This window comes from Pseudorasbora parva, chromosome 10 (assembly GCF_024679245.1).
Source record: "Pseudorasbora parva isolate DD20220531a chromosome 10, ASM2467924v1, whole genome shotgun sequence".
Lineage (NCBI taxonomy): Eukaryota > Metazoa > Chordata > Actinopteri > Cypriniformes > Gobionidae > Pseudorasbora > Pseudorasbora parva.
The window spans coordinates 22,006,145-22,020,240 of NC_090181.1; the positions used below are offsets into that span (position 1 = coordinate 22,006,145).

Consider the following 14,096-nt stretch of genomic DNA (forward strand, 5'->3'; position numbering starts at 1 on the left):
CTTCAGAGTTAATCACAAACTCTGGATGAAACCTGAGTTGACAGAGATTTATTTATACTAAGCCTGTTGAACCTGATCTAAACTAGGCTGGATTTTTATGGATGTCAACTCTAATTCAGACTTTGTTCAACTAGCTTCATGCAACAGGCCTCAGGTCTTGGGGGTGCTGGGACCACTTGGCTTAGTATGTTAGCCCTGTAAAAACATGACTTGATGGTTCCTGGCTGAGCTCCGGGGTCGGAGCAGTCTCTTGGCTGAGCTCTGAGGCCGGAGCCAACACTGGTTTGTGCTCAGGGGCTGGAGCAGGTTCTAGAGCGGCTTTAGAAAAGGACTTTGGTGAGGACTCTGGACTGTTTTCAGGGGCTGGAGGTGGCACTGGACTGTGCTCAGGGGCTGAAGCAGGTTCTGGAACAAGCTTAAGAGAGGACTCTGGACTGTTCTCGGGCTGGAGCTGACACTGAACTGTGCTTGGGGGCTGAAGCAGGTTCTGGAACAAGCTTAAGAGAGGACTCTGGACTGTTCTCGGGCTAGAGCTGACACTGAACTGTGCTTGGGGGCTGAAGCAGGTTCTGGTGTGGGCTTGGGAGAGGACTTTTGGGCTGGCGAGGACATCTGAAGGTGGTAACTTGCTTGATTTTGCTAAACTAACACAATACAACAAGGTGAAAGCATCAGCTGACATGACATTAAAAATGTACCACAGTAAAAGTAAAAACATTAGAAGTACAATAGTAAAAACATGTAATATTAAGTTAACACGTATAAAATCTTGGCGGTTTCACAACCAGAACCTTCGCAATGTTGTGACATCATTGATTCTAATTGTAAGTGACGGCATGCCGACATGTCTGGAACGGTTGAATGTGGCATCTACGTAACTATGGGCTGGAGGCTCTGATGGGATGGCCATGATGGCTAGAGGCTCTGGCGGTTCCTTTACAAGAATTAAGTCTATGGTCGACTCAGGATGGGCAGAAACAAAGGAGCTTGGGATGGGCTCACTGCAGTCTAAAAGAATGACAGGAGAATAATTAAACTGGTGATTCTGGAAGCGAAGATCTGAATTGGGAGCATGGAGGAGGTTATGCTGCTCCCGGACAGGAATTGTTGTCACATAACCAATGGTTAAGGAAAATCCACTCATACCCAGCACCATGTCCAGGTAACGCTATCCTAGAATCCCCATCTGGTATTCACGAGGTGAAGTGTGGGTCCAAAACAAATCCATCAGTTGATTATCACAGGTAGTTAGATTGCAGTGTTATGAACTCTGGAGCTGTTCTGGAAGATGGAGCACAGAACTGCTTCATAAATAAATCCCTCTGGGTTCATGTTGAAGGACTGGTCTATCTGTAACACACCAAATTTAGGAGATTGTTAGAACCCAGTTGCGGGAGCTTTATTGCCGACTTAACTGAAAAAACACAGAGGAGCACAAGCAGGCAGGTATTCTCCTTTTCACAGAATAATTGAAGGACTTCAGAATGAGTGAATCCACAACACTTAAATGCAAATTTTTAGGATAGCGGTAAGTATGTACAGGTTCCATCCATTACAGCAGATCAGTATACCAGTGTCAATATACCAGTATATAGTACACTGGTATATCGAGAGAGAGAGAGAGAGAGAGAGAGAGAGAGAGAGAGAATCTGTTATAGACAACAATGATTTAATTTACACTTTGGTCAATTCTGTATTTGTAGCTAATTGTGAATATCTCCTGCTTAATTTTTGCTTCTTTAAAAAAAGCTGTTTTGTTTTGTCAAAATATTTATTTTGACCTGATTTCATTCTCTTTATATAGAGTTTGGAGAGCGGTAATATGAAGACTGACTTGGAGGCCGGGAGTTGCAGCTCTGCAATCCACTGTCGTGATGTGTGTCGCTCATATGGGAAACTTAAAGTCCTTAACAATCTCAACCTGTCAGTACCTCAGGGCCAAATGTGAGTCCAGCATTTTCGCTTTCTAAATGTGAAGGTTTACAAAAGTAAAGTAAGGTTACACCAATCTTGCATGTTCACTAAGCAGGAAAACATGCCTAAATGCTGACATGATGTGACATGTCATGTACATACATTTCTATGTCTCCCCCGCCTCTTCCCTTGGGCACTCTGGAATAGTGTTATAACAAAACTATAAAATACTCCAGACTGATGGGCTGGAGAATCTAAAACCTTTGATCTGTGAATTTGATGTTGCAAAAAAAAAAAAAAGTTTATTTTGTTTGGTTTATATATCAACATTCTCTGATCTTGCATCACCTTATCTGACTTAGTCTATCTGTCTTTTTATCATCTGTTTATAGTGTACTGAAGTGCTGATAAGTTTTATCAGAGCATTGTTTTTAAAATATTGTGCTATAGTGTTTCCTTTTATTTCCTTGTTCTAAAACATTTAGTTGTAATCCCAGCTGTCTATCAGAGCAGAAGTGGATCAAATTATGTTTGTAAAACTGCATCCTTCAGAATTTCCATTCAAAACAAGATTATAATTATATATTAAATTCTAGTCAGTCGAGATTCAAAATGAGATTTTAGTGAAAGGAGAAAAAAAAGTATGAGCCACTTTTACATTATAACTAGTCTTGTTTTGATGATGGAGTGTAACTGAAAACCTAGTAGATATCTAGCTGTTCTCAGCTTGATTTCTGTGTCTAATTTTAACATTTCTCACTTCCTATTCCTAAATCCCCTCATCTGAATCACCCACATATCTTTTCAGCATTTGAGTCTGTATTCTCTTGCTTATTTATAACTTTATTTCAAATGTCAAAAGTTTGGAGCCTGTAAGATTTTTTTGTTGTTGACAAAAATATAGTAAAACAGTCATATTGTGAAATAATATTACAGTAATTATTATTACAGTACTATTACAGTATGCTACTATTATTACATTTGAAATAGGCCTAACTATTTTCTATTTGAATATATTTTAAACCACACATTTTCATACTTTATATATTTATATTTATCACATTATCTTCTAATAATCATTCTAATATGCTAATTTGGTGCTCAATACACATTATTATGATCAAACAGCTGTACTGTATAGTATTTTTGTGGCAACCATAATATACATATTTTTTTCAGGATTCTTTATTGAATAGAAAGTTCAATAGATCAGCATTTATTTAAAATAGAGAACTTAACTTACACAGTGGCACCTATAGGATTTCAATTATTTATTATACTAGGTGTTCTGTGGAGTATTGACTGGATCTTTGGACATGTTTTCCTCCCCCTGTCTTTAGTTATGGCCTGCTGGGGCCAAGTGGCTGTGGGAAGACTACGCTGTTGAAATGCATTGTAGGAACTCTAAAGATCTCTCATGGTCATATCACAGTGCTGGGGAAACCACCAGCTTTTCCAGGACATGAAGTGCCAGGAAGGATGGTGGGATACATGCCACAGGTGAGAGATGAGGAGAGGCTAGTGTGTACCCACAAAAACCTAGGGTATTAATATTCAAACAAGTAAATCCTCTTCAGTCTCATATTTTGTTCTCTCTCTGTGTTTTTTTTTTTCATTCTATCTGCCTTTAGGACATAGCTCTGTACAATGAATTCACTATCAGCAACACACTATGGTTTTATGGTCGAATTCATGGTCTTTCATCTAAAGACATGGAAGCCAGGATTAATTTCCTCATCGACTTCTTAGACCTGCCACAGAAAAACAGCCTTGTGAGAAATCTCAGGTAGAATGACTTGAGCAACAGAGCTCTTTTTTCCAGAGCTCACCTAAAATGTAAATTGTGTCATTAAATTTGAGTTTTGATTTTCACAGAAAAAAGAAAATAATAATTTTTGGTTTGGAATGAATGGGTTTGAAATGTAATGAGGCTGAGAAAACAATGATAGATTTCTGAGAGAGCGAGGAGGATGAAACAAAACGAGGCATCATGTGTGACCCAGTTTTCTTTGTTGACTCTCCTGGCAGCAACGTTCTCATTAGAGCTTGCCAAATGACATCATGCATTCAAAACATTTGGGAAAATCCATGTATCTGGCCATTCTCTTCTGAAAGTTCTCACGCTTCTTCTATAGGGGTCTTATAAGGGTGAAATAGTCGTGCGACCACAGTTTTATATGGACAATTACAGCTGAATGAATCTAAAAGATGGTGATCATGAAATACAGGACACTTATTTCTTGACATCTATACACATCTGACAAATGTTGGCAGATGAAGATGGGTTTTTGAAGGAAAACTATCCATATTTATCACGCTATAAAATATCTAGCTTCCGTCAGACAACCTTCCATGTTCAACTTGTGAAAAAAACCTGCAACCGACGCGACGGTGACGTTGGATGTAGCATAAACGTTTTAAACTGCGAGAGGCAGTTACACTTTCTTTGTAAGTTGAATACGGAAGGCGGTCTGCTGGAAGCTAGATATTTACTTATTTAAATATTTTTATAAACCCATCGATTCGCTTCAGAAGGCCTTTATTAACCTCCCGGAGCTGTGTGGAGTACTTCTATAATGGATGGATGCACTTTTTTGGGCTTCAAATTTTGGTCTTCCATTTACTGCCATTATAAAGCTTAGATTAGCCAGGACATTTGTTAATATAACTCTGATTGTATTCGTCTGAAACCTACGATGGCTTAAGGGTGAGTAAATTATGGGATAATTTTCATTTTTGGGTGAACTATCTTTTTAATTACTCAGTGCCTTTTGTGACTTTGTGTGTCCCCTGTTTGGAGGAAATAAAGTTGACTATTATTAACATTATTTTAAAACGAAACAAAGTCCTATCTACACAAAGGAGATTGTCTTTCACTAAGGCAGGGGGATGTGCAGCACGAGACGTTTAGTTTGGTGCAAATAGGCAGCAAGTGTCCTGTTGTCCTCTGGATGATGTCTGTCTGGTTTTGTTTTCATAGCAATGAGCTGGGACAAGACAGGGCTCATCCATCTAAAAATCAAGACAATTGCCCTAAAGGTCTTAAAGATGACATTAGTTAGTTTGTTAGTCAGTTCCTCCTTGACAGGTCCAGATAGTTATGGTGGAGTTCTAGTAGGTCTTGTTCTAGTAGGTCAGTAGGTCTAGAGTTCTAGTATGTCTTGGGCGGCAGTGGCTCAGTGGTTCATGTAGATTGTATACAAACCGGAAGGTTGGTGGTTTGATCCCCGGTTCCACCTGACCAAGTGTTGAGGTGTCCATGAGCAAGACAACTAACCCCAAACTGCTCCCGACGAGCTGGATGGCGCCTTACATGGCAGACATCGCCGTCGGTGTATGAATGAGAGAGTGAGTGGGTGAATGTGAGGCAAGATGTAAAGTGCTTTGGATGGCCATAGGGTCTGTTAAAAGCGCTATATAAATGCAGTCCATTTACCATTCTTGTGAGTTGTGATGCCTCATAAATTGCTAATCATCATTTAATTTATTTAACGTTCATGTACAGCCTTTCAGTGTAATAGTAGTTGGCTGCTCAATGTATTAGCAATAAGAAGCATTTCAGGTGCCTAAAATTGTTTATAAAAACAATGCTTTTGCATTTAGAGTAAACACCCACAACTCCACACATCAGTTTTAGTTAAATAAGTTCCAAAGCAAACTAGGGACGCTCAATCAATTAATGAGAATAAAACACTTTATCACTTAATATATTAAACTTTTTATTATTACTTATATTTTTTGCAACCTGTTCTTTTTTATCTGTACTATATATATATATATATATATATATATATATATATATATATATATAATATTTACTTGAATAGAATTTCTTTTTTGTATTTTTTAACTTTTTAACTTATGCAATGCCTTTTAATGTTTACTATAAATTAGAGCTCATTTTCATTGTAAACAAGTAGGTTTCTGCACAGTCATTGCATGTTTTACAAATAAAACTGATATGATTTATTTTAGTTTTTTGATGACAGTTCATAACTGATCACTTACATCCATTTTTATTCACTTTGTTCAGTGGAGGCCAGCGCCGCCGTGTTTCTCTTGGAGCTGCTTTGCTTCAGAACCCTCAACTCCTGATATTGGATGAACCCACTGTGGGAGTGGACCCTGTTCTGCGGGCCAAGTATGCACTACATACCTCTATCTCAGTATTCATCCATCTTTATCTTCCACAGTCTCTTCCCATCACATTTACTAACTCTCCAGTGCACTCATTGTACTACTTGCACTACTAGTCTGTTTCTTACGTCTGTGTGTTTGTGTTGTGGATGAACCTTGTACTGCATTCTAAAAACATGACACTGAGGTTGTAATCCTGCACCACTCCTTTCATTCGTTCTCTCAGACATTTCACATTTTAGCTTGCATATATATGTGCCATTCCTCTTGACATTCCTCTTAAATGAAAGGATTTCCCAGTATCTGTTTTGTGGCAAGCAGGACGAGGCAGAGGGACCGTGAGAACGGGGCAAGGCCGGTGGCGTGATGGATAATGAGGGCTAACTGCGCCCAACATCGGTCTTGTATCTCTTACGCCCTTGCTTGCCACACTGCTGTTCAGTTTTTAAATAATTATTCAACAAAAATAAACGTAAAGGCTTGCCTTGCATTTGTACTATGAAGGCCTTTTCACAGTAATTAATGGCACACAAATCCCAGTCGACTCTTTTGCATGCTTTTGCCATAGGCTCAAGATTCCAACAATTATAACTCATTATAGTAGGGAGGTTAAGCCCAAAAAATAGGCCTTTGACTTCAAGTCATGATGCAAAGGTCCCCTTTGGTATGGAAGTACCTTAGGGTCATACAAATAAATTTATCCTAAGACACAAGTGAGATCACACTTTTTATCAGAAATAAACAGGTTTTTTCAAAAATGGCCGCCAATGTGCCAAAAATACTCTAGAGCCCATATCTTTGCTTCTGTTATCACTATAATGACAAATTTGGTGTCAAAGTATACATTTTTGGGGTCAGGGAATCCAATAAAATTGGTTTCAGGTTTAAAAAAACTAAATATTTCCACATACTATAACAACTGGGGGTAAATATGCACATTTCACATAAAAATGATGTCATCAGGGTGACTTTTTAATTATATTTTCCTTCAAAAACTTTAATTTTGTATTTAAGCAGTGCAGCTACTTGTGTACATTACATTTGTCCTAAGTAGCATGAGATTTCGACCAGTCAGGAGTAGCCTATAGCAAATCAGTTCCTGCAACAACACATCCCATCTGCACCAGGAGCTGTGACAGCTGTTAAAGGTCAGAGGTGACAGGTTAACACTGAGGTTCGAATGACTTTCTTATTAAATAGAAACATGTTTTTAATGTTAGATCACTAATAACTAGCTAGCTAGTAACTAGTTAGCTTCATTATAACTAGGTTGCTAGTAACTAGTTAGCTTCATCATAACTGTATTAATTTTTATTGAAGCAAGCACATAGCCTACTAGTCCAGGCGTTTTAGGGAAAAAGGGTGAACAAATTGCAACAGAATCAAACTCAACTGATTTTGTATCCTCAATATGTCCTGAGTAAGAAAATAAAAAAATCCCAGAAGAATCCCATTAGGGGAAATTTCTGAAAAAGACCCAAATATGTCCTATTCATACAGTACGCCTATTCATTATTTTTCTCACATGAATAGGGTAAAACGTTTAACCTTTAGATATCGCCATGAAAATTACTGAATTGATTACTTATATCAAGACAAACAAAAAATGTATTAACATTTTTTTAAAATTGTTTGTTAACATGGACAAACAGTGCATAATCTTTTCAACACATCCTTGAGTTGCTCTGGGGTCAGTCAGATCAGACCAAAAATCAACCTGCGCCTTTGACACACTCCCCACTTCTTTTTTCAAATGTGTGTTTAACTGTTTAGAAGCAGATCTCCTAGAAGTGATAAACTCTTCCCTCATGGGACTTTTCCAAACTCCCTTTAAACCTGCAATAGTTAAGCCTCCCCTGAAGAAGAGATATCTGGATACCTCCATATTGAGCAGACCAATCTCAAATCTCCCCTTCATAGGAAAGATCATTGAAAAAGTTGTTTTCAGTCAGCTGAACAAATTTTTAAAACTCAAACGGATACTTTGACTTTTTTTAATCTGGTTTCCGTCCGCATCACAGCACAGAGACAGCGCTCATAAAGATTATAAATGATATTCGCTTAAATACTGATACAGGTAAAACATCAATTCTGGTTCTACTCGACCTCAGTGCTGCATTCGACACTGTTGACCACAACATACTTCTAGACAGGCTGGAAAACTGGGTCGGGCTTTCTGGGATGGTCCTCAAATGGTTTAGGTCATACTTAGAAGGGAGAGGTTATTATGTGAGTATAGGAGATCATAAGTCTGAGTGGACATCCATGACATGCGGAGTCCCACAAGGGTCCATTCTGGCACCACTTTTATTCAACCTGTGCTGCCACTGAGCCAAATAATGAAAAAGAACAATTCCTTACCACAGCTATGCTGACGATACCCAGCTCTACTTAGCACTGTCACCTAATGACTACAGCCCCATTGACTCACTGTGCAAATGCATTGATGAAGATAGCAACTGGATGTGCCAAAACTATCTCCAGTTAAACAAAGACAAAACTGAAATCACTACATTTGGAAACAAAGATGAAGTTCTCAAGGTGAACGCATATCTTGAGGCTAAAGGCCTGATAACAAAAAATCAAGTCAGGAATCTTGGAGTGATTTTTGGAGTCAGACCTGAGTTTCAGTAGTCATGTCAAAGCAATAACTAAATCAGCAAAATATATAGATATAATCATACAGAACGCTTCTGCCAGAATTCTGAGCAGAACCAGAAAATATGACCATATCACACCAGTCCTCAGGTCTTTACACTGGCTTCCAGTTACATTTAGAATTGATTTTAAAGTACTATTACTTGTTTATAAATCTCTCAATGAGCTAGGACCTCAATACATCGCAGATATGCTGATTAAATACAAACCCAACAGATCACTCAGATCAGCAGGATCAATCAGTTAGAAATACCAAGAGTTCACTCAAAGCAAGGAGAGTCTGCCTTTAGCTATTATGCCAGCAGTAGTGGGAACCAGCTTCCTGAACAGATCAGATGTGCTCCAACAGTAGCCACATTCAAATCCAGACTGAAAACACATCTGTTCAGCTGTGCATTTACTGAATGAGCTCTGAGCCACCGTACGTCCGACTGATCGCACCTCATCTATGCATCATCTTTTTATTCTTTTATAACTGTTTTAGTTTACCTTTGTTCTTATTTTTGGTTATTGTTATTTTATATATACACTCACCTAAAGGATTATTAGGAACACTTGTTCAATTTCTCATTAATGTTCTAATCAACCAATCACATGGCAGTTGCTTCAATGCATTTAGGGGTGTGGTCCTGGTCAAGACAATCTCCTGATCTCCAAACTGAATGTCAGAATGGGAAAGAAAGGTGATTTAAGCCATTTCGTGGCATGGTGTTGGTGCCAGACGGGCCGGTCTGAGTATTTCACAATCTGCTCAGTTACTGGGATTTACACACACAACCATTTCTAGGGTTTAACAAAGAATGATGTGAAAAGGGAAAAAAAACATCCAGTATGCGGCAGTCCTGTGGGCAAAAATGCCTTGTTGATGCTAGAGGTCAGAGGAGAATGGGCCGACTGATTCAAGCTGATAGAAGAGCAACTTTGACTGAAATAACCACTCGTTACTGTACTAAAATGGCCGCCACAGTCACCAGATCTCAACCCAATAGAGCATCTTTGGGATGTGGTGGAACGGGAGCTTCGCGCCCTGGATGTGTATCCCACAAATCTCCATCAACTGCAAGATGCTATCCTATCAATATGGGCCAACATTTCTAAAGAATGCTTTCAGCAGCTTGTTGAATCAATGCCATGGAGAATTACGGCAGTTCTGAAGGCGAAAGGGGGTCAAACACAGTATTAGTATGGTGCTCCTAATAATCCTTTAGGTGAGTGTATATCATCATTTTATTCTTTTTAATTCTCTTTGCAACTGTATATTTCTATTTCTTCTGCATCTGTTGATTATTACTTTTGGTTAGGGCTGTCTGACTGGAAGAGATTGGAAAAGGAGAGCAGTGTGCTTCGCTTTTTTCTGCTTGTGGTAGCAGAGAGTGTAAAGAAGTAGACTCAAGAAAGGGGAGGCCGTGCGGGGCAAAGGTAACGTCCCCTACAGGAGCCCGTCTTTGACCGACTTGTAAGGTCCAGGAAACATTGTGAACCTGCTCCATCTCTTCCATCTCAGACAGGGGTAGCAGAATTTAGAATCAGGCAGATAGAGATCTATTTATCACCTTTATATTTTAATTGTATTCTTTTTTATTTCTCTTTACAACCATATTAATTGTCCTTGTTTTTATTTTAATTCTTACACATGGTATTCTTATTTCTTATGCATATGTTATCACTATTTTAATTAATTTCTATGTAAAGCACTTTGAATTGCCATTGTGTATGAAATGTACTATACAAATAAAACTGCCTTGCCTTGTCTACAGATGTGCTAATTTGCATTAATACCCCAACAGATCTAAACATTGGGTACAGCGTTTTTAAAACATTCAGAGATTCAGTCAGTCATTAATTCAAGGTCCACTCAACTGTCAACTTTCGGATGAGATACATTTGATTATTCATTAATAAATCATACCTGGTGATCAACTACAATTTATTGGGAACATCTGGGTGTGTGTTGAGCTGTTGTAAAACTATTTTTGGTGAAACGATGTCAAGTTTAGGATTAGAGAATAGTTTCATTAGATAGCTAACACGACAAGCAGCATCAAATAACTTGTTAGCTGTCTTAAGATATGGATACATGGATTGTTGTAGGAATTACACAGCCATGTAGGCCATTTAATTCAAGTCATTAATCTCAAGTAAGGGATAATGTATAGCGAGGCAGTTGTTATAGCAAATATTAACCCCTTCAGGCTGATTCAAGACCCCTCCATGACTGACTGAATCTCTGAATGTTTTAAAAACGCTGTACGCAATGTTTAGATCTGTTGTGGTATTTATTCAAATTAGCACATCTGTAATTAGATTATACACCGTTTGTCCATTTTAACAAACAAAAAAACTTGTAATACATTTTTTGTTTGTCTTGATATAAGTAATCAATTCAGTAATTTTCATGGCGATATCTAAAGGTTAAACGTTTTACCCTATTCATGTGAGAAAAATAATGAATAGGCGTACTGTATGAATAGGACATATTTGGGTCTTTTTCAGAAATTTCCCCTAATGGGATTCTTCTGGGATTTTTTTATTTTCTTACTCAGGACATATTGAGGATACAAAATCAGTTGAGTTTGATTCTGTTGCAATTTGTTCACCCTTTTTCCCTAAAACGCCTGGACTAGTAGGCTATGTGCTTGCTTCAATAAAAATTAATACAGTTATGATGAAGCTAACTAGTTACTAGCAACCTAGTTATAATGAAGCTAACTAGTTACTAGCTAGCTAGTTATTAGTGATCTAACATTAAAAACATGTTTCTATTTAATAAGAAAGTCATTCGAACCTCAGTGTTAACCTGTCACCTCTGACCTTTAACAGCTGTCACAGCTCCTGGTGCAGATGGGATGTGTTGTTGCAGGAACTGATTTGCTATAGGCTACTCCTGACTGGTCGAAATCTCATGCTACTTAGGACAAATGTAATGTACACAAGTAGCTGCACTGCTTAAATACAAAATTAAAGTTTTTGAAGGAAAATATAATTAAAAAGTCACCCTGATGACATCATTTTTATGTGAAATGTGCCAATTTACCCCCAGTTGTTATAGTATGTGGAAATATTTAGTTTTTTTAAACCTGAAACCAATTTTATTGGATTCCCTGACCCCAAAAATGTATACTTTGACACCAAATTTGTCATTATAGCGATAACAGAAGCAAAGATATGGGCTCTAGAGTATTTTTGGCACATTGGCGGCCATTTTTGAAAAAACCTGTTTATTTCTTATAAAAAGTGTGATCTCACTTGTGTCTTAGGATAAATTTATTTGTATTACCCTAAGGTACTTCCATACCAAAGGGGACCTTTGCATCATGACTTGAAGTCAAAAGTCACTTAACCTCCCTACTATTATAAACTTTTCAAGAAAAGAAGCTTTATGCTGCAAGTTCTCAGACAATCCCCATTCATTCTTGAGTTTGAGTAATTCATGGGTAAAAAGAGGGCCACTGTGTCACATACCTGCATGGTAATATGATGCAGCAATTACTGAGCAGAACATAGATGCAGGTGTTTAATGAAAAATACTAAAAACCTATATTATATAATAACTCAATATATTAAACCACAGCCTCCTGAATGTGATATCAGTGGCTGTATTACTTCAGAATGTTTTATTGATTAGAAAAGCTGACGTCCAGTGTAATATATCGTCTATATTTTTATATTTCATTTTGAAGATAAATTGGTTATTTTTATGCTGAGATCACATATTCGGTGGAACTCTGTTGAACCCTGCTGAAATCCTCTTACACAACAAACTATGGGCCAAGCCTGTCTAAGCCTGCAACCATTTTGGGGAGCTTTGTTTTGTAAGATACTAACCTATGCATTGTGTGCTATGCTAAGAGCCTTGATTTACTGCATATGTTCTATAGCTCAAAAGTTTGGGGTTGGGTTTTTTTTTTTTTTAATTGAAGGAATAAAGCTACATATTGCAACATGGAATATGTCAACAATCCTCTGACATCCCCCTCACTATTAATATACATCAATACAACATAACATTGTTGTAACATTTCTTAACGAGTCGGGGAATGGCAAATCACATGTTAGTTTTGTGGATTCATAGGTTTGATTGCCAGAAAATGTGTGTACTGATGAAAAGTTTTTTTATGAAAGCTTACTTTGGATAAAAACATCTGTCAAATGCAAACATGTAATTCTCATACAAAAGACAGAAGTCCCATTTTAAAAAAGCACCACACTTTAACAAACTTTCCACTTTTGCAGGATATGGCAGCACCTGGTAGACATTGTAAGAGGAGGACAGGTGTCCGTCATTATTACAACACATTACATTGAGGAGGCCAGACAAGCCAATACGGTAAGATACCATCCTGAACTAACCTACAACAAACCTGTATCAAAATTCACTCAACTCTTAGTTGAAACTGACATTCTCAGACCTTAGTCCACCCCAATCCACATGATGCTATGATAAAGTTGTTAGTATTTTGTGTGTGTGTGTGTGTGTGTGTGTGTGTGTGTGTGTGTGTGTGTGTGTGTGTGTGTGTGTGTGTGTGTGTGTGTGTGTGTGTGTGTGTGTGTGTGTGTGTGTGTGTGTGTGTGTGTGTGTGTGTGTGTGAAAAAGAAAACCACCGCAGTCAGTATTACTTATACAGATTCTTTTTCTGTAATCCCTTATTATAGTTGTGGCTCATTTGCCAAATGTACTTTGTAGTGTGGCTTATTACATAATAGATTGTGGTAGAAAGTACAGGAAAGCTTTTATGTTTGAACTAGCAAATGTTTATTTACCCTAAAACCTGTTTCTAGCAATTATTAGGGACATTACTATGTATATCTTTAAAAACAGCACTGGTAGGCATCAGACAAAAGACATTCTAGGAGACAAATCTGTGAAGATTTAAGTCACCTGACTCTGTTGTTTAATTAAATTTCTATTCTAAGTGTTGTTTTACCAGTTTGTCTTGAGGTCAATGCGTACGTTGTGTTCGGAATAGTGTGTTACTATCAGTCACGGATGCTACATCCTGTTTAGTCACATGAGCAAATAACACACAGTTACACCAAAGACACAATCATATTATTCTTATTTAATGCACTCACATATTCACTTGTCCTAAAGCAACACATACCCAGAAAAGTTATGTGAATTCCTAAATATGAGAACTATTCCTCATACAACAAACATGACCCACCTTTTCTCTGTTTAGCACCATGTCTTTCTTATTCTCTACCTCTAGGAAATGAGATCACAATAATTTCTTCTAGTCTTAGTTTTGCTTTAGCCTCCAGTTTCTCACGGAAAAATAATCTCACATGTGTCTCCTTTGGCATTTTAAACAAACTGCTCAGGCTTGCCAAGTTGGAGATCTAAGTATAAACTCAAATATATCTCAAATACTTACAAGAACTAATCA

At 37.7% G+C, this 14,096-nt stretch overlaps 1 protein-coding gene across 2 annotated transcripts in view; it reads left to right on the forward strand.

Moving 5' to 3' along the window:
• The window catches only part of abch1 (ATP-binding cassette, sub-family H, member 1), a 34,221-nt gene that overhangs the window by 7,120 nt on the left and 13,005 nt on the right, over positions 1–14,096 (forward strand). For both annotated transcript variants that reach the window (XM_067455524.1, XM_067455525.1), the window contains exons 2-6: positions 1,805–1,944; positions 3,255–3,414; positions 3,546–3,700; positions 5,948–6,055; positions 12,943–13,036. In XM_067455524.1, the coding sequence (XP_067311625.1) occupies positions 1,805–1,944; positions 3,255–3,414; positions 3,546–3,700; positions 5,948–6,055; positions 12,943–13,036 (657 nt within the window). The remainder of the gene's footprint in view (positions 1–1,804; positions 1,945–3,254; positions 3,415–3,545; positions 3,701–5,947; positions 6,056–12,942; positions 13,037–14,096) is intronic.